Raw genomic sequence first — 18944 nt, forward strand, 5'->3', positions numbered from 1 at the left:
TTTTGAATGCAGCAGCAGACTGTGTTAAGTGACGATGGTTTTCCAAAGTACACCTTAGCCCATGGTGTCTTTCTTAATTAACTTGCCTGGTAAAATAAAGGTATAATTACATAAAATTAACCAAATTTGTCATGGAAGCATGACCGTATCCTAGGCAGTTCTGGCTGAGGGCTTAAAGGTCATATTAAACTGTGGTTTCCGACCTTGCTCTTTTATGCGTCGAGATGTCTCCAAATAGCCTAAATATTTCACAGTTTTATGTACTGTTGATTATGAAAGATCTACATTTTCTCCATATGTCACATGGATCTAATCCCTACAAGCCAAGTTAAAGCATGCTCGTGTAGCGGTTGCGTTGTGTAGAAAAGTGAAACACACACAAGTGGATCTTTGGCTTCAATTCGTTTATCTGGTAACACAGGATAAAGATTAATCCTCCATCACAGTCAGTCTTAAAACTCCAGCACGTTTCTATAAACCAAAACAATAAATGCATTGAACTTAAACTGGAATTAACCTAGCTAAACACGACACACATTTTAAACAAATTTACAGAAAAACAGTTAAAAGGCCACAAAGTTAACATAACTCATTTTCACCGGCAACTAAAAGCTGATGTTCACATTACATGCTTAATATAAGTAATTAAACCACACTTTTACCCACAAGAAGATGATTTAAAATAAATATTTAATGGAGCTGATGTCAAAGTAACTTACCACGGAGACAGCACATGTAGACTGTTAAATTTTGAGGTGCGCCCACGCCACACCCAAAGGTCTCCATGGCAACAATGTCCATCACATTCACAACGTACATAATAAACAGTATAATAAAACTAGTTAACAGTATAAAAATTAAGATTACATTTAATAATACCACACAGTGATGGCAATAATGTCCATTATCAACTCCTCTGACCATTTGCTGAAAACTGCCATAAACAAAACAACTCTGGAAAAAACGGGTTTAGACTGCAACAACCACAACAACTACAGGTCAATTCCAAACTTACCATTCATGTCTAAAATCTTGAGATGGTTGTTGCTTCTCAACTACAGACCGACCTCAATAACAATAATCTCCTTGAAGAATTCCAAACAGCACAGAAACTGCCCTAGTTACAGTCAATAGCAACCTCCTCCGTGCACCATAGTCTACTTTCTATCCTCATCCTCCTTCACTGCAGTCTTTGACACTGTATCACATCCCTCCTCATGGGTAGTCCAGCCCATTCTTATCCCAGAGCATCAAGTAGCTATGCTTTGTCATATCCTTCTGCATTGCACTGGGGGAAGCCCATTACCATCATTGTTCAACTTTAAAAGTACTACTATAAATTACTGAAAACATGGTTTCACCACATTGCATATGCATTGCTTGCTAACTTGACCGGATGTTGCATAGTTATTCTTACACGTACACAACCACAGCTAAAGGGTACCCAGGGCGTTAAAAAGGGACGCCAAGGGGTCTTGACAAAACATCCATTTTTGATTCCATGGGATGAGAATGGGTTTAATCGTCTGGCTGCACCTGAAACTGGGGGAACCGTTTTTCAGTGGTTTTCATATCTTTCAGCAGGACACACTGTTGTTCAAATTCAAAACTAAGGTTCAGGAAGTTCCAGAGTTCACCATGGAGTACTGCATGGTTCAGTCTTAGGAGCACTTATGTTTATTATTTACTACTACAATATCCATTTTCACTGTTATGCAGACGATACACAGCTTTATGTGTTTACATCAAGACTAGAACTGGACAATAAAACAATAATTATCACGATATAATTTTTCAATAACAATATAATAAATGTTCAATAAACATTTTTGATTTTATAAACTTAAATCATACCCAAATTACGACTTTATTAAAATGTTTATTTTGTTGAGTTAAAATCGACTGAAAAAAGCTTTTAATTTTTTACTCATGCATATTTGTTTGAAGATTTTATCATAATTGTTTTGAATGTTCTTCCTCAGATATGTGAAGTGATCCACTGTATGACATCAAGTGTTGTCCCTAAAGAAGAGTGTAAACCACAGTTTGTGAATCTCCCCCACATTTCCCCCACCAACATCAGGTTTCTTCAACTTTCACTCAGGAGCAGAAATCGGCCTTTAAACTCCAAAGAAATGACGATTTGATACTTATCGTGATAATTTTTTTATCATGATAACATTTCCCTAATCAAGGATATTCAATTACAAATTCAATTGGGCCGGATTTTAAAACCAGGACATGGAGAGGTGCCGGACATATTCTCAAATTGGAATGTGTATCAGTAGGATTTTATTGACACACTTGTATTGGCACTCCTTATTGGTTCAGTTCTTTCTCAATGCTCTCATCAGTCCTATTTATTACTAAATAAATAATTATTTGAAATACTAATTTAACTAAATGTTTCTATAGCAACAAAAAGATTTACAACACCAAAGTCACTCATATCTCACTGGAAACAAATCTAAAATGTCAAAATAAATCATATTCCTTAGAAAGAATGAACAACTCAGGCAAGCAGCCCCTCTTGTCGTCGTCGTCATCCTCCTCCCTCTGCAGCTGCAGGTAGAGAGGAGGGCTGGTCTGTCTCAAACCGCTGAGTTTATAATGTGCCATATTTTAATGTACTGGCAAACTAAGCTAAACCGTTACTGAAGACAGACAGCTTTCACTTTAGCTTGTTTTAACAATTAGCTTTAGCCAAACTACCGCCGAGCCTGTGTAAAACCAAAACACAGCTGCAGTGGATGAGAGACTGAGCAGATTAAAACATTGCGTTTTGCGTGTGTATTAAACAGGTTTAAGTATTTAGTATTGGCTTTTTACTAGCGAAGTTTTTATTGCATCACGTACTCACTAACGAGCGTGGTTGTCGTTAGCATCAGTAGGGGAGATGCCGCAGGTCGGGCACTCCTTATTGTTGAGCCCTGGACTGGCGGTGATTGGTACAGCTCATGTAAAATTCAACAAATATGAAAAGGAAATAATCTGGCTCAGTCGTTAGCTAGTTCCATACAATACATGTAGTTTTACTTTTTTTGTCATATACCAGATTATTTATGCTTCGGGGCCAGATGCGCTAAAGTGAATAGGGCTTGCCTGCATGATATACAGTCACGGATGACACAACCACCTACAACTCAATAACAGTCAGACTGAGCTACTGCTCATTGGTTCACAGGTAAAGAGCCTTTATGTCATATTGGACTGTACCCTTTCTTTCTCCAACTCAGCCTTTGGTCTCATCACGTATTGACTACTGCAATGCAATGCAATCCTAGCAGGCACTTCAACTCATCCAGAACTCTGCAGCACGGATCATAACACACTCGAAGTCTACGGAACATGTCACTCCTCTGCTGATACAAGTAAACTTTTCGACACTCCCTGTGTCGAAAAGGAATAACTTTAAAATCCTACTATTAATTATTCAAATCCCCCTAAAATCGTTCCCTTGCTTATCTCACTGACCTTATTCAGACTTGTGACCATGAAAGGCACAATTAAATAACATGCACTGTATATACATATAATTATATAAAAAATCAGACAATAAAAAGTTTAAAATTTGGCACCCAGACATCAGTCATCTTTAACAGTCTTGAAGGAAGGTAATGCAGAATAAATTAGACAATATTAGATCAAATCAGTCGAAGCAGTTAAATTGGTGTGTTGGGTGTATACCATCAGCAATAAATATTGTTATATTAAATGAATCTTTCTGTAGAAAATCAAATGGTTCTACTCAGTATAATTGACGGGAGAGATGATCAGAGGGGCAGAGTTTCTACCACCATAGTTAAGACTGGGACAAAAGAGTGGGTAGAGTTTCTCAGTGAAGTAGCAGCCAGTAAAGGAGTAGATAAGAGCTGCAGCATCAACGTCATAAAAGGAGACCAGACCCTCCTCATAATCCACAAACACCCCCACCTTCTCAGGCTGAGACTTCAGAGAGAGACGGACTGCAGGGCCAGCAGCAGCTTCGTATTCATTTTCATTCCTCAACAAAATCATCCAATAACCTTTCTGAGGACTCAGTGGGATTAGTCCCTTCCTGTTGATCGACTCTCTGGCCACTCCTAAATCCCAGTCAGTCTTCCCTTTAACCTGAACCTCGTAGTAAAATCTTCCTGAAGAGAAACACTGTTTTGCTAAGACATTAGGACAAGTATCAAATCTTTCTTGATTTCCTGGGAGATTCTTCTTTACGTCACTATCGTGTACTTGTTTTCCATCATCAGACAGGATGAGGTAGGGATGTGCTGTATCAGGATCGAGTGTCACATCCACTGCATACTGCTGGACCCCTTTCAGTTCAGCCTCAAGCAGCTTCTTCATCTGTTTCCTGAGCGTCTCCTCCAGCTGATTCACAGCTCTCCTCACAGTCCCCTCATATGAAGGTGGACGGACGCTGACTTCTGTCCAGTCCTTGGTGGGTGGAGCAGCGTTCAGGGACGGGAGTCTTTGGAGGAGGTGGAGGTGGTCTTCAGAGCGTGAGAGCTGCTCCACCTCAGAGCTTCTCTTCTTCAGCTCAGAGATTTCCTGTTCCAGCTCTTTGATGAAGCCTTCAGCCTGTTTCTCTGTCTCTCTCTGCTTCTCTTTGATCGTGTCGATGAGCTCGGCCTGGCTTCTCTCAACAGACTCCTTCAGAGCGCTGAAGACGTGAACACCACCTGCTATCTCTCTGTCTGCATCTTCCTTACTGAGCTCCACTGAGCGTTTGATCTCCTGAATCTTCAGTCGTCTCTTCTGGATCATCTGCTGAGTTTCAGCCTCTGTCTTCCCCAGCTCGGCCTTCTTTCCTTCATATTCTTCTTTCAGAGGAACAACATCATGTGTCTTGTGGTCTAAAACAGTGCAGAGCATGCAGACACACATCTGGTCGGTCTTACAGAACAGCTCCAGCAGTTTATCGTGCTTCGTACACATCCTGCCTTCCAGGTTCTCCACAGGGTCGATCAGCTGATGTCTTTTCAGGCCTGCCATTGTCAGATGAGGCTCCAGGTGAGTCTCACAGTAGGAGGCCAGACACACCAGGCAGGACTTCAGGGCCTTCAGTTTGGTTCCAGTGCAGACGTCACAGGGAACTTCTCCTGGTTTGGCAGCTTGTTGCTCTGAGCTGCTGCTGCTGGTTTTCTGTTGAGCTGACTGTCTGAACTGAGCAGCCATCTCAGAGATGAAAGTGTTGACCTGCAACTCAGGTTTTGTGTAGAAAACCTTTTTACAGTTGGGACACTGACACGGGACATTAATATTCCAGTGTTCAGTGATGCAGGTTTTACAGAAGTTGTGTCCACATGGTGTGCTGACTGGATCAGTGAACACATCCAGACAGATGGAGCACAGAAACTGATCTTCAGTCAGCAGACAGCTGGCAGCAGACATATCCACACTCTGAGGATAAAAAGTGTGAGAAAAACAAACTTGGGATGAAATCAAGGTCAACTGCACCTTGCTGAAGATACTACAGTATGTTCTCACATGTGTTGAATTGACCTCTTGTTTTGTTGTTTGACTGTTAGAGCATGCTGTAGACTCCAATATAAGAAAAATACATACAGTATGTGACAAGTGACTACACCCCTCACATTTTTGTAAATATTTTATTATCTATTCATGTGACAACACTGAAGAAATGTCACTTTACTACAATGTAAAGTAATGAGTGTACAATAACACATCACACAGCCATTATGTCTAAACGTGGAAAAAAAAAAAGTGAGTACACCCCTAAGTGAAAATGTCCAAAGTGTCAATATTTTTTTTGTGGCCACCAATATTTTCCAGCACAGCAATAACCCTCTTGTGCATGGAGTTCACCAGAGCTTCACAGGCTACCTCTGGAGTCCTCGTCCACTCGTCCATGATGACTTCTTAGAGCTGGTGGATGTTAGAGACCTTTCGCTCCTCCACCTTTTGTTTGAGGATGCTACACAGATGCTCAATAGGGTTTAGGTCTGGAGACATGCTTGTCCAGTCCATCACCTTTACCCTCAGCTTCTTTAGCGAGGCAGAGGTTGTCTTGGTGGCGTTGGGATTGTTATCATTAAAACCGACCGATATGGGATTTTTAACTCTGATACCAATTTGAATAATTAAGGATTTTAATAGCCGATATCGGCCGATGTTCTTTTCCCCCCTTATTTTAAGAAACGCACAACATAAAGAAAAAATTTTCCTAACATTTGTTATGTTGAGACCTCAGCAAGATACCATTACATAATGCAGTTTATGCTGACTTGACAGCTGTCCAAAAGATGACCATGACACCTTGCACAAGGAGGGCAAGACACAAAAGGTCATTGCTAAAGAGGCTGGCTGTTCACAGAGCTCTGTGTCCAAGCACATTAATAGAGAGGCGAAGGGAAGGAAAAGATGTGGTAAAAAAAAAAGCGTATAAGCAATAGGGATAACCGCACCCTGGAGAGGATTGTGAAACAAAACCCATTTAAAAATGTGGGGGAGATTCCCAAAGAGTGGACTGCAGCTGGAGTCAGTGCTTCAAGAACCACCACGCACAGACGTATGCAAGACATGGGTTTCAGCTGTCGCATTCCTTGTGTCAAGCCACTCTTGAACAAGACACAGTGTCAGAAGCGTCTCGCCTGGGCTAAAGACAAAAAGGACTGGACTGCTGCTGAGTGGTCCAAAGTTATGTTCTATGATGAAAGTAAATTTTGCATTTCCTTTGGAAATCAAGGTCCCAGAGTCTGGAGGAGGAGAGGAGAGGCACAGAATCCACGTTGCTTGAAGTCCAGTGTTTCCACAGTCAATGATGGTTTGGGGTGCCATGTCATCTGCTGGTGTTGGTCCATTGTGTTTTCTGAGGTCCAAGGTCAACGCAGCCTTCTACCAGGAAGTTTTAGAGCACTTCATGCTTCCTGCTGCTGACCAACTTTATGGAGATGCAGACTTCATTTTGAATGAGGACTTGGCACCTGCGCACAGTGCCAAAGCTACCAGTACCTGGTTTAAGGACCATGGTATCCCTGTTCTTCATTGGCCAGCAAACTGGCCTGACCTTAACCCTATAGAAAATCTATGGGGTATTGTGAAGAGGAAGATGCGATGCAATAGTTATTACTTTGCATACATGATGACTACTTTCTACATCTAGTTTATCACCAGCACTCTGTTAATTCTATCCAATGCTGCAGAAATGATTTCCACACTTTTGGCTCTATGACGCAGAGGAAACGCTGCCCTGGAATTAATCTAATACTACATGACCGTAAACAACAAGGACCTGCAACTGTGTTCTAGATGCTTGTTCAGCTCACGTTTATTCACAAGTCCCCTCTGGTTTAATCATTTCTGACACGCCGACTGTAACTACAGACTCTACAGTTTAATCGCTCATTAATGTTCGCGCTCATCCACTGATAAACCATAGTGATAAACACAGCATTAGCTTTGTGGCTAATTTAGCAACAGGCAGTGTTATCTGTTGTTAGAAAATATTTAGAAGTAATAAATGAGAGAAATGAGAGGACCGGTTGCTAGAACTGCAAAACTGTTTCAGAAATAAATTTACAAGCATGTCTGTCAACAGCATAGCCTCAAACACTAGGTTACCGTAACATTAAACATGCTGCTGAGCCTGGAGAGGGCAGTGAAAAACAGGAGGGTTAGCAAGTCTGGTCTCCGAAGAGGAAAAGTGATGATGGCTATTTTTATTATTATTTAAGTCATGTAATTGACGTGACAAAAGACCAACTCACCGGGAACACAGAGTGTAAGAGCTAACAGGAGCTACTCACCGTAGCTCTGGCAGAGCTGCAGCAATGCTGGCAGCACTCATATGTCTATTTCCCAAAGACAACCTCTGGATATGACGCTGAGCACCTGTACTCAACTTCTTTGGTCGACCATGGCGAGGCCTGTTCTGAGTGGAACCTTTGCAATCTTCTTAAAGCCTGGGCCGTCTTTATGTAGAGCAACAATTCTTTTTTTCAATCCTCAGAGTTCTTTGCCATGAGATGCCATGTTGAACTTCCAGTGAGCAGTATGAGGGAGTGTGAGAGCGACACCACCACAACACACCTGCTCCCCATTCACACCTGAGACCTTGTAACACTAACGACTCATATGACACCGGGGAGGGAAAATGGCTAATTGGGCCCAATTTGCACATTTTCACTTAAGGGTGTAGTCACTTTTGATGCCAACGGTTTACACATGAATGGCTGTGTGATGTGTTATTTTTCTTCAGTGCTGTCACATGAAGAGATATAATCAAATATTTTACAAAGATGTGAGGGGTGTAGTCACTTTTGTGACATACTGTATAAAACTCGGTAAAAAGTCTCAGGAAACCACAAGGTGCCCTTACAAGCTTTAAGTGCTTTGCTCCAGACTAAATTCACCTTGTGCCAAAGGAAGGTCACTAATCAGGTCAAACCTGAAGGGAACAAAGCCTCACCTGCATAGCAGAAAGAGGTGGAGCAGCCCTGGAAAAGCATGACATTTTAACTTTCACATTCCTCAAGATGAAACAAAACATTCTTCTGAGTGACAGCAGACCTGCAGTCGAGACAAGTCTCTGTCTATCTTGTAAAGAAAAGTTAAACTGACTTAACAACACAGCAGAGTCTCTGCCAAACAAGTACAGCTGATAATATTTACTGTCTTTTAACAGCAACAAAATTAACATAAATCTCTGACATCATATCTTTTATCTGGTAAAACAGATGTAAAACAGTCAGATTCTGGTTTGAACTAAATTTTGACCAAAAACTGAGTCAGTGCATTTTGGCTTTGTAGGGCCGTGTACTCACCAGGGTTTGGCAGAGATTCTGCTGGGTTTTGTTGAGGAAAAACCTGATGGATTCAGTTGAATGTTTCTTTAGAGAGAAACAGAGAGACTTGTCTTGACTACAGCTCTGCTGTCACTCAGACACACTTTGATTTGAAGAAACGTGACGTTGCAGCTTTCCACTTTCACTGTTGCTCCTCCCTTCAGTGTAAATGAGGGAGTTTGTTGATTGATTGATTGATTGGCTGTAACTTGTTCTCTGTGTTTCAGGATGTTCTGGTTGTGACTCAGGCCTCAGGACTGTGGCTGTTCTTGTCAGTATGGACCAATCCTGCTGGAGCATAAGAGATCAAATATATCCTTCACTTACTGACAGACAACAATAACACCACTCCTGCTGGATAAAAACAACCAGACTACTACAGTGGGGACACAATCCTGACTAATCACATTTCATGTTGAGTGTTTGCTGCTGATAGTTTCTGTAACAATAAATTCTTCACATAAAGGCCTGCAGTGCGTTCACACACCTCTTACTGCACCGCACAATGCTCGTGTAACTCCAGCACACCTTAGGAATGACCGTCTGTAGAAGAGTATCACTTTCAAATACTGGAAGATAAAAATTAAAATCTGTAGTCTTGTTTACTTATTCTTTGATCAGATAGTTCCTGTATTTTATTTAGACACATTTCATGTAAAAGTTATATACAACTTTTGGGAACTTTGTCTTCTTTTTTTAAATGAAACTGGTTTATATTCCTTGAAGTCTAAACTAATGTTGTTATCAGCTCCAAAACTCAGGTATAATATAATGGCTGTTTTCAAAAAATGTTCAAACAATGGTCCTCAGCAACAAGTGGTCTGTTTTCCTTAATGGCAGTGAACATAACCCCACGGTGATGTGCAACAGGATGAAATCCCAGAAGGTACAGCGACGGCCGGAGTCGTGCCACTCCTACCACCCAAAGGTCAGTGCTGAGTTCTCCGACTGTCAGCAAACAATATGAACTGATGAACACATGATGAAGTGAACTGTTGATGATTTTGGACTCTGAAGCAGCGAACGACTGTTAAACGGCTTCAGAGTGAAAAGTTAAAACAACAGTGACAGCAGCCAGTTGCAGCAGCTGATCACACTCATCCTCCTGCAGGTTTATTCGTCACTAAATGAAAACATTCCTCCAACCAGCTGCTCCTTTGTAGAAATGTGTTCACTAAATATTTACAGGCAGTAACCAGCGATGGAAGAAGGATTCAACTCATTTACTGAAGTAAAAGTAGCAGTACCACAGTATAAAAATACTCCATTACAAGTAAAAGTCCTGTGTTCAAAATTTCATGTAAGTAAAAGTACAGAAGTATTGGCAACAAAATGTACTTAAAGTATTAAAAGTAAAAGTACTGATGCAGAGTGGCTACTGTCAGTGTTTTACTATTATAGAATTGATCGTTTTTATTTTACTGATCTATGTAAGCGGTACTTTATTGTTGTCATTGGTGGGGGCAGAGATGGTTTTAACTCCTTCATGTACTTTTGGTAGTTTAATCTATCTAATCTTAAACACTGGAACTTATTTTATAAAGTGAATATATGATTTGACAGTGGGACAGGCCTAGGCACTCATGGACTAACCAGGAACATGCTTCAAAGTCTGTGAGTCTGTGTGGACATTGAGATTAGGACTCAGAAATGAACTGCAAACCTGTTGTCTCTGTTGCTTGGAGCAGCAACTATTGTGCTTCTTACGTGAAGGAATCAGGTTGGGTTCTCCACATGCACGCTCCCAAGCCTCTTGCCTTCTATGGTAACAACACCACAGCTAACAAAATGCAGTCACCTAACACCATAAAATGATCGGCTCCCAGCACAACACAAATTTCACATAAGGATAAAAACCAACAACAAAGTTTTATGTGCTGAAACCCATCAGGCCAAAACCAGAATCAGATCGATCATTGTTTTGAAACTGACAAAACCCAAACAGAATTGTCTTTCATCCTGTTGGTCAGGTAAACTAAAATTATTGCAAAACATGTGAAACATATTTTGATGTTGTGCTTTAGTTGGCTCAAGTTAGGTAACATTAGCTCGCCGGCTAACGCCAAGCGGTTGGTAACATTATCCAGTGCAAAATACTATAAAATACTAATGTGATCCATATTACTATCCTGTGAACCACCAGTATTATGTCAAAGTGCTGCCTGCAAGAAATGATGTAAAGGTGCAAAGCAAATGTGGAGCAGTTTGTTTTTAGCTGTTTACCTGAGTTTCCAGCATGTTGTGTGAAGCTTTCTCCCAGTGAGTCTTTCTATGTGTTGTATCTTAAGTTGTTTGGTTGTCATGTCATCAGATGAGAGGATGGATTACATGAAGTCCCTCTATGGGTTTACAATTATTTCAGAATTGTAACAAAATGCAAGTTGTTAGACAGATGTAGTGCGGTAAAAAGTCCAATATTTACTGCAGATTTACAGCAGGGATTCTCTGAGCTTGACCCTTTTTAAAAGGAGTTGAGGTACAATTCTTTGAGGAAGTCATCTTAAGTGAAAGTAAAGTTGCTGATTTTAGAATGAGAATAAAAAACATCAAAACACACTTGGATCTCATTGAGCTCCTGCAGTCATGTAATCTGCTGCAGCATCAGACTGTGTAGTTATTTACTCAGAGCGCGTCCTCATGTGGCCACAGGCTGCAGTATGTTATGAACTCCACTAGAGGGCGTCCTCAGGTGTCACTTATTCTCTACAAACTAGTAGCTCTGGTTTAGAGTTCATATCAGCTGCTCAAACACAACTCAAACCTTAAATAACACCATATTATCTTCCACTGCAGACTGTCTCAGATGTGATGGGGGATTGGAGCTCGTCAGCTCGAGTCACGTCTGAGAACAGCTGATGGTGTTTTTAATCGCACAATTTGGTGTCATTAGAAACACAAGTCTCTCAGTTTCTGTAGAGAGAAACAGAAAGACTTGTCTCGACTGCAGCTGTGCTGTCGCTCAGACAAACTTTGACTTTGATTTGAGGAAATGTGACGTTGCAGCTCTGCTCTTTCACTGTTGTTCCTTCTCTCAGTGTAGCTCCAGATGTGAGGTTTTATTGACTCCTTGGGAAATACCATGACACAGCTTTGGAACAAGATGAGTTTTTACTTTTTGTTTCTTCTTGTTTTTCTATAGTGGAAGTATACAGCAGCCAAAAGAACTTACAATTGCAAACAGACAACATAACAAAAGACGTCAGTGCAACATTTTCAAGAACAATACTGTATCTTTTGATCTACAACAAAATTTTGATCAACAGGCTATAACGCTCCCTGTGCAATTCCACAAACACTCCAGTGTTCAGCTTTCTGTATAGCCTGTAATTTCACTTTCTTTCTGCTTTCCAAACTGTTCCATCTTTTCTTTTTGTGACAGATTTCTTACTGATCACATTACAGGGAAAAGTAAAGAAACACTGAGATGGAAAACGTTTGTCACTGGGCCACAAGCAGGCTTCTCTGTGATGTTGAGTTTTAAAATAGTGTATTTTAGAAAAGGATCCTCAGTTACATAGAGCAGTAGGCCTTCATTACTTTCAACAGCTAAAAAAAAACCCAATGTGTCTAAGAAAACAAGTGATTTATAAGGATCACTTTTATTTCCACATGATTTTGAAAATCTTAAAGTGTAGTGAGAGTTTAAGAGTTTATTAGGTGCCTTTGAGACGACTGCAGCTGACTTTTGTGATGGAAATTTCATATTTTACTCAGTTTACTGTTTCACCCTACATGCTTCATCATTATAGACCAATGTTTCACTGTGTGGTTTTTGATCATTTTATTTCGTTGCAGTTAGGTAGAGGTTCCCATGATGTTTCCAGGCCTTCAGCTCAGGGCAGTTGTACCCTACTCCCTTCCTACCTAAGATAGCTGCGTAATACCTTTAACAGTATAAAGTCACCTGTTTCTTCACTGGCTTTTTGTCTTACATTCTGCAGACTGTTTGCACTCTGTATGTCTGTCTGACCCTTTGCAAAGATTAAAACCCTTAAAAGACATCTGCTCCCCTGCCCTCTGCAAACTGGCAACCCCCCCCCCCGCGCTTCTGCTCTCTCAGAGCGGTGCATGTGTCAGGGCCGCTGAACTCAGCAGCGGACATCATGTCGAGAGGGGGACCCCACCCAGGTGGTGGAGGAGATATGGCACAACTTCGGCAAGCCGACCTGTTCGTGTGCATACAATCGGCTCTTTGTCAACTCTTCTTCTCCCTGAAGAACGACAATCCACCTTTGGGCTGGGATGCTCTGGCCCACCTGTGGCCCCAAGGACTGCTTTACGCCTTTCCTCCCTTCACTCTCCTCCAGCATCTTCTCCGCAGACTGTGGGTGGATGTGGTGAGGCTGATTCTGGTGGCCTCAAATGACATGGTTCTCAGTGAGCCTGTCCCTCGGGACGCCGTGGGAGCTCCTGCACAGGAGGGACCTGCTGTCAAAGGCAGGCGGTAGCCCGTTCCACCCCTTCCCAGCAGGACTCAGGCTGGTGGCCTGGACCCTGAAGCCGGGCCCTAGGCTTGCCAGAGCCTGTGGTGAGAACAATGCAAGAGGCGCGGCCCAACTACGCTTACTGCTGCGGGGTGTTTGCCACCTGGTGCGGAACTCGACAGGTGGATCCTTACTCGGTGAGGGCACAGGACATCCTGTCGTTCCTGCAGACCCAGCTGGAGGCAGGGAAGTCGGCCGTAACCCTGCGGCGTATGTTTTTTCAGGGGTGCCTGTCCCGCACGGGGTGCAAGCACACTCAACCCGTGGCATTGCTGCCTCATGGGCCTTGTGGCGGGGAGCCTCCCTTTCGGCTTAATGAGCAGCAGCCACATGATCGTCTAAGTCCACGTTCACTAGGTTCTACCGTCAAAAGGTGGCAGCCAGCCCCTTCTTTGGTGAGCGAGTGCTTGGCATTTCCCATCAAAGCCTCGGGGCTGTGTGGTTATTATACTGGTTTGCCTTTGCGACTTGCGGGGGCCTTGACGTGGTTGGTGTGTAAATGGGCTAACCCCGAATAGTCGAAGATTCAATGTTTTGATGGGCGGATCCTGATTCAAATTTAAATAAACATGTAAAAAGAAAAAAACTTTCAATAAATGTTTTTAAAGTGCATAAATAAATCCAAAATTGTAACCCTAAACTTGGGGGATCAGTGCGCATGTGTAGGCGCAGCATGTACAGTATGTGTGTAGTGGAACACTTGCTCAAGAGATGGAACCCCAGCTTCACTGGTGTTGTGCTGAGTTGTCTGCACCTCGCGGGACTTTCGGATAATTTATCACCGTTGATTAACCACAGAAAGAATATTTTATTGTATTTAAATAGCCAGCTACTTGAAATAGACCAGCGAAGAACCGTGAAATGAGTGCAGTTGTCGGCAGCACGGCATGCACGCAAAAATCTGCACAGGACCGGTTAAAATTTACATCTAACTTCAAGAAGCTCTTGAAAACTCATCCTCTGATAACACCTCTAACTCCTAACCTCTAATATGCACTTCCTGTGCTCTTCTTCTTCTATCCACTAAAATGATTTGTATTGATTGCACTTTTTTTTAACTCTTACTTCCTTCCCTAGGTATCTACCCTATTGATGTGATATGTACTATGAGCTCTTACTAGTATTTATTGCTGCTCTTTTCAGTTGTAGATCTGTTTTTGATGCTCTTTTCAGCTTCACAAGATAAAAGCGGAGCTACCATGTTTTGACCTATTAATCAGGGGAAATGCATGATACTGTATATGAAATAGAAATACAGAGCCAGGGGAGGGGTAATATACCGAGAAAAAATTCTCAGATTAGAATCGTAAATTTTCGAAAACAAAAACTTGGATATTCTCCAGGATTATGAAGTCATAGGTTATTTCCGAGCAGTATGTTTTCTTTATTAGCAGATGAATTGAACACAGAGGCTGGGCTCAATCACCGGGTCCAACTAGGGCTTTACAGGTGGTTTACTATCCTCCGTCCGTGGCCATGCTTTTTAGCCTGCTCCAGGGCTTAATATGTTCTTAACAGCTTTAGACATGAATGATAGCTGATAGAATACTCTCATAACAATGGCATTTATTTCACAGACATAAATGAACACAATAAGACACTCTAGTCTGTCCCCTGTTTTGTTCAGTTCAATTCAAGAAAAATATTTTACTGTCCACATCTACCTGGGTAGTTTGATTTTTTTAAATGTTAGAAGCCTCTTTTGTTTTGTTTTGCTTATCCGAGATCCACGTGAAGGAGAATCCAATGGAAGAATCAAATCTGGATGACAGAACAGGATGGATGATGGGAGACTGGACGTCCTGTTGCCTCTCCACGTTGTCCTGCTGTAGTCACTGTCTGGCTAGTGCTTGCATGCATGTGTTTCTCTCTTTCGTTTGGAAATCACAAAAAAACAACCTTCATATGGCAGGTCAAGGGCTTAGTTAATCTCTATCGTCCTGTTCTCTAATCTTTTACATAATATACGGTAAATTGACAATTTACAGCATAACCAAAAGCTGCAACCCACTATCGCACTCATATGGAACAATGTCACACTGTTAGATTAAGCAATTAAAACATATGACATTCAAAACAAACTTCAACTAATTTGTCTAGAAGTGCAAAGTTTTTAGACTAGCTTTTATGCTATTAACTGCACAACATAAATCTGTGATTGTTTTTTTTTTTTTTCTTGTCTTGTATCAAGTTAAAAGTAAACCGTAGAATCTGTGTTGTGAGCTCTCCTCCTGTAGCAACATGCCAACAGTAGAAAGCTAACACCATTAACGTTAGCTAGCAAACAATCTTCAAAACAACAAATAACGATCCTCCCAGGACTTGCAGTGACTTAAAGGATTGGCTAACTCAAAGTATGTTAATCTCAGTACAATAAATTGGCTTAATAGTAATTTTCTCGCTCTCAACTTTTGTACCGTGGTTCATCTGCTCTCCTCTGGTCTCAGTCTGTTTTTCTCTGTCTGTACCCCATTTTCTTCCTCTCTCAGAAAACAGGGGAATAGTTCTATATCCGCTAATGGTGCCCCCTTATGGAAATAAAATCCCAAAGCAATATTACCTATTCTAATTCACTTTGCAGTTTATCAGGGTTACATGTTGATTCTGGTACCTTCTGTGTCCCTAAGTCATTTTAATTCTTCTCTTTTCTTTTAGTTGTCTTAACCATGGTTTATTATTAGTGTTTTTTATTTGTATGTATGAATTTGGGCATGTAGGCCTATATATTGTTGTGGGTAAGATTTGGACCCAGAGTCTGTAAGTTTTGATTGGCTGACTGACTATCAAAATCTGCAAGCCCCACAAATAGCTGCCAGTAGATGCACTGTATGCTGGCAAGTGTGAGTGTGTGACTCAGCGCGACTCAGTGCGTCTCAGCACGGCACAAGTCAGATCATCATCATTTAGTTTGGTTTCTTCACCTGCTTGCTTTTTCAAGGTTGTAAATATAGGCTAACTGTCGGTGCTAATTACATTTCCACCCCTTGTAGCACTGATCCACAGACAGAAGGGACATGTAAGGGAGAGAGAGAGAAACAGCCGTTTCTAGGCCCTTCCCCTGCTGATTTTAATGGTTATTTTCAATGCTGATTAATTAATGTACATAAATAATGCTTTGTTAGTTTAGTTTTTACAGCTAGATCCTCGGCTTGTCCGGTATGCTGCAGGCACTGTGGATCTTTAATGCGTGACTTTTTCTCTCCTCTGACCTGCAGGAACAGCAGCCTCTTTGTGTTCACCCTCCTGATTTGTGTGTACAACTTTAATCTGAATTTTTCTCTGAATATTGTGGAGTGGTGTGGGCTCGCCTCTGCAGAAGACACACAGGCCTACGTGGGTCTTACTTTTTTTTTTACCACAATCAAGACAAAGAAACTGTATTCAAAATATTCAACTACACAACAAGGCTGCATGTTCAGTCAGACAGATTGGGTCCATGGTGGGCCCTTTTGTAATTGGAGAGAACCGTGGGCCCGAGGCCGTGTTCCTCCTCTGCAGGGAGGTTTTATTGCCTCCTTGAGAAAAGCTTTGGAACAAGATGAGTTTTTACTTTTTGTTTCTTCTTGTTTTTCTATAGTGAAAGTACACAGCAGCCAAAATAACATACAATTACAAACAGACAACATAACAAGTGGTCAGTGCAGCATTTTCAAGAACATACTGTGTGCTTTGATCAACAGGCTACACTCCAGTGTTAAGCTCACTGTTTAGTCTGTTTTTTTACTTTTCTTCTACTTTCCAATCTGTTTACCATCTTTTCTTTACGTGACAGATTTCTTATTGATCACATAACAGGGAAAAGTAAAGAAACTGGCAAAAGCCTACTGTATTTTCATTTTCACAAACAGTTGATCTATAAAGACTACTTGTATTTTCATGCAGGATTTTGAAACTAAAACTCCTAAAGTTTAGACTTTTGTATATCTAAATTACAGTTATTTGTTTCAGGTTGCAGTTTGTTATGACCTCCACTAGAGGGCTTGTATGAGTTTAGAGTGAGTTAGAGGTAAATCTGTTATATTTTTCTGAGCATATTGTAGCTGAGATGAATTCATTTCAATGCAAACGCTTGATAATTTAATATTCAAGTCCTGCCTGTCGCTGTCTTAATAATTTTTCTTTGTTCGAGGATTTTACCAGGTCAGAACTTGAGACTTGATAGTTTTTCTTTCAGGACTCAAGTCAAGTCTAAATGGATCCAAGTGCCAAGTCATTTTTCATTTTAACCCACTAAGACACAAAAATATATGAAAAACATCTCAGACTGCAGAAGAGAATCAAGGCTGAGTTGGTTAGAAATTAATTATTGATCAGCTGTAAGTTGCACAGAAACAGTGTCTGCTTTCTTGGTCACTGCAGCAGCAGGAGAGGAGTGGACAGTTTTTTGAGTCAGTTAAACACATAGCCTGTGTTCTGACATGTAAAAAGTGCTAACTTAATGTGAATTGATAGAATTGATCGTAAATTAATAATTTGTCTTTGGTACAATAAATTGATCCTATGATTTAGATTACAATTCTGCTTTAAACTAAGTCTGACAGGTTCTAGTGATACAGTAACTAAAAATGTTCCAACTTATTTGACCCCACAGCTCCAGTGGTTCTGCTGATGAATGTCAACTGACCTTCTCTGTTTCTAGGAACTCTGCTCCACCTCCACCAAGTGATGCTAGTCAGTGGTCATCAAATCTGTCTGACCAAGTAAGGTTTTTATTTAAAAATGCTGCTGATTGAACCTTTTGAATCTTACAGCTGCAGTGTCCTCCCCACTGGCCCATTACATTTCTTGTGTGCAGTAGTGATTTGTGTTGTACTGAAATTGTTTGTACGTAGTTTTTCATTCTGTGCCAAATTATTACCTTGATCTAAAAACAATACTGTAAAAAAATAAATTATAATTGCATATAGTAGCTGGTTTTGGTTCTGGTGGTCAATCAACTGCGAGGCAGGGCCCCCAAAATGATCCTGCTTAGGGCCCCCAGATGTACTGGGCAAACCCTGTACAACTCAAACCTTAAATAACACCACATTATCTTACACAGGGACCATCTCAGATGTGATGGGGTTAGGTAGTCACGTCAAGTCATGTCTGAAAATGGCTGATCACATGATTTGGTCTCATTAGAAACACCATCAGCTGTTTTTCAGCTTTAATATCAATCAAAAACAAAATAACTTAATCAGGCTTTTGTTTATTTAAAAAGAAAAACCGAGAAAAGCATGCAAATGTTCTTATTCCTGATGACATTGTATTCTGATGGTTTAGTCTTGTTCATTAAAGTTATATACCGTACATCAGCAACAAATATACAGCAAGAGCTTTGTATTCATTATCACCACAGTTTACTTGTTTTCCATCATCAGAAGATGAGCAAGGGATGTGTTGTATCAGGATCGAGTGTCACATCCACTGCATACTGCTGGACCCTCTTCAGCTCGGCCTCAAACAGCTTCTTCATCTGTTTACTGAGCGTCTCCTCCAGCTGATTCACAGCTCTCCTCACAGTCCCCTCATATGAAGGTGGACGGACGCTGACTTCTGTCCAGTCCTTGGTGGGTGGAGCAGCTTTTGGCTCATTTGGTATGAGTTGGTTGTCGAAACATTACAAACAACATCTGCTGTTCGAGGTTGTTTTGTAGTTTAGCATTGATAACAGCTG

The 18944-nt window shown here is 41.1% G+C and overlaps 1 protein-coding gene and 1 long non-coding RNA gene across 2 annotated transcripts; one reads left to right on the forward strand and one right to left on the reverse strand.

The window, feature by feature from the left end:
• Positions 1–1985: 1985 nt before the first annotated feature.
• LOC119893318 (E3 ubiquitin-protein ligase TRIM21-like) lies at positions 1986–8887 on the reverse strand. Its single transcript, XM_038705391.1, has 2 exons — positions 8781–8887; positions 1986–5397 (listed from the first exon to the last, which is right to left on the reverse strand). Exon 2 carries the CDS (start codon positions 5386–5388, stop codon positions 3745–3747), a length of 1644 nt encoding a protein of 547 aa, XP_038561319.1. The 5' UTR covers positions 5389–5397; positions 8781–8887; the 3' UTR covers positions 1986–3744.
• Positions 4239–18724, forward strand: LOC119893323. The gene is made up of 3 exons (XR_005442792.1): positions 4239–4254; positions 9730–9733; positions 18661–18724. It is a non-coding gene; the product is annotated as an uncharacterized LOC119893323 (long non-coding RNA).
• Positions 18725–18944: the final 220 nt, after the last annotated feature.

This window comes from Micropterus salmoides, unplaced genomic scaffold, assembly GCF_014851395.1.
Source record: "Micropterus salmoides isolate LMB-PRFRI ecotype aquatic unplaced genomic scaffold, ASM1485139v1 Ms_hic_scaffold_8, whole genome shotgun sequence".
In the NCBI taxonomy this organism is placed as follows: domain Eukaryota; kingdom Metazoa; phylum Chordata; class Actinopteri; order Centrarchiformes; family Centrarchidae; genus Micropterus; species Micropterus salmoides.

Excerpts from the sequence above, each read along its gene's own strand:
- LOC119893318 (XM_038705391.1), bottom strand. The coding sequence starts at position 5,388 with ATGTCTGCTGCCAGCTGTCTGCTGACTGAAGATCAGTTTCTGTGCTCC.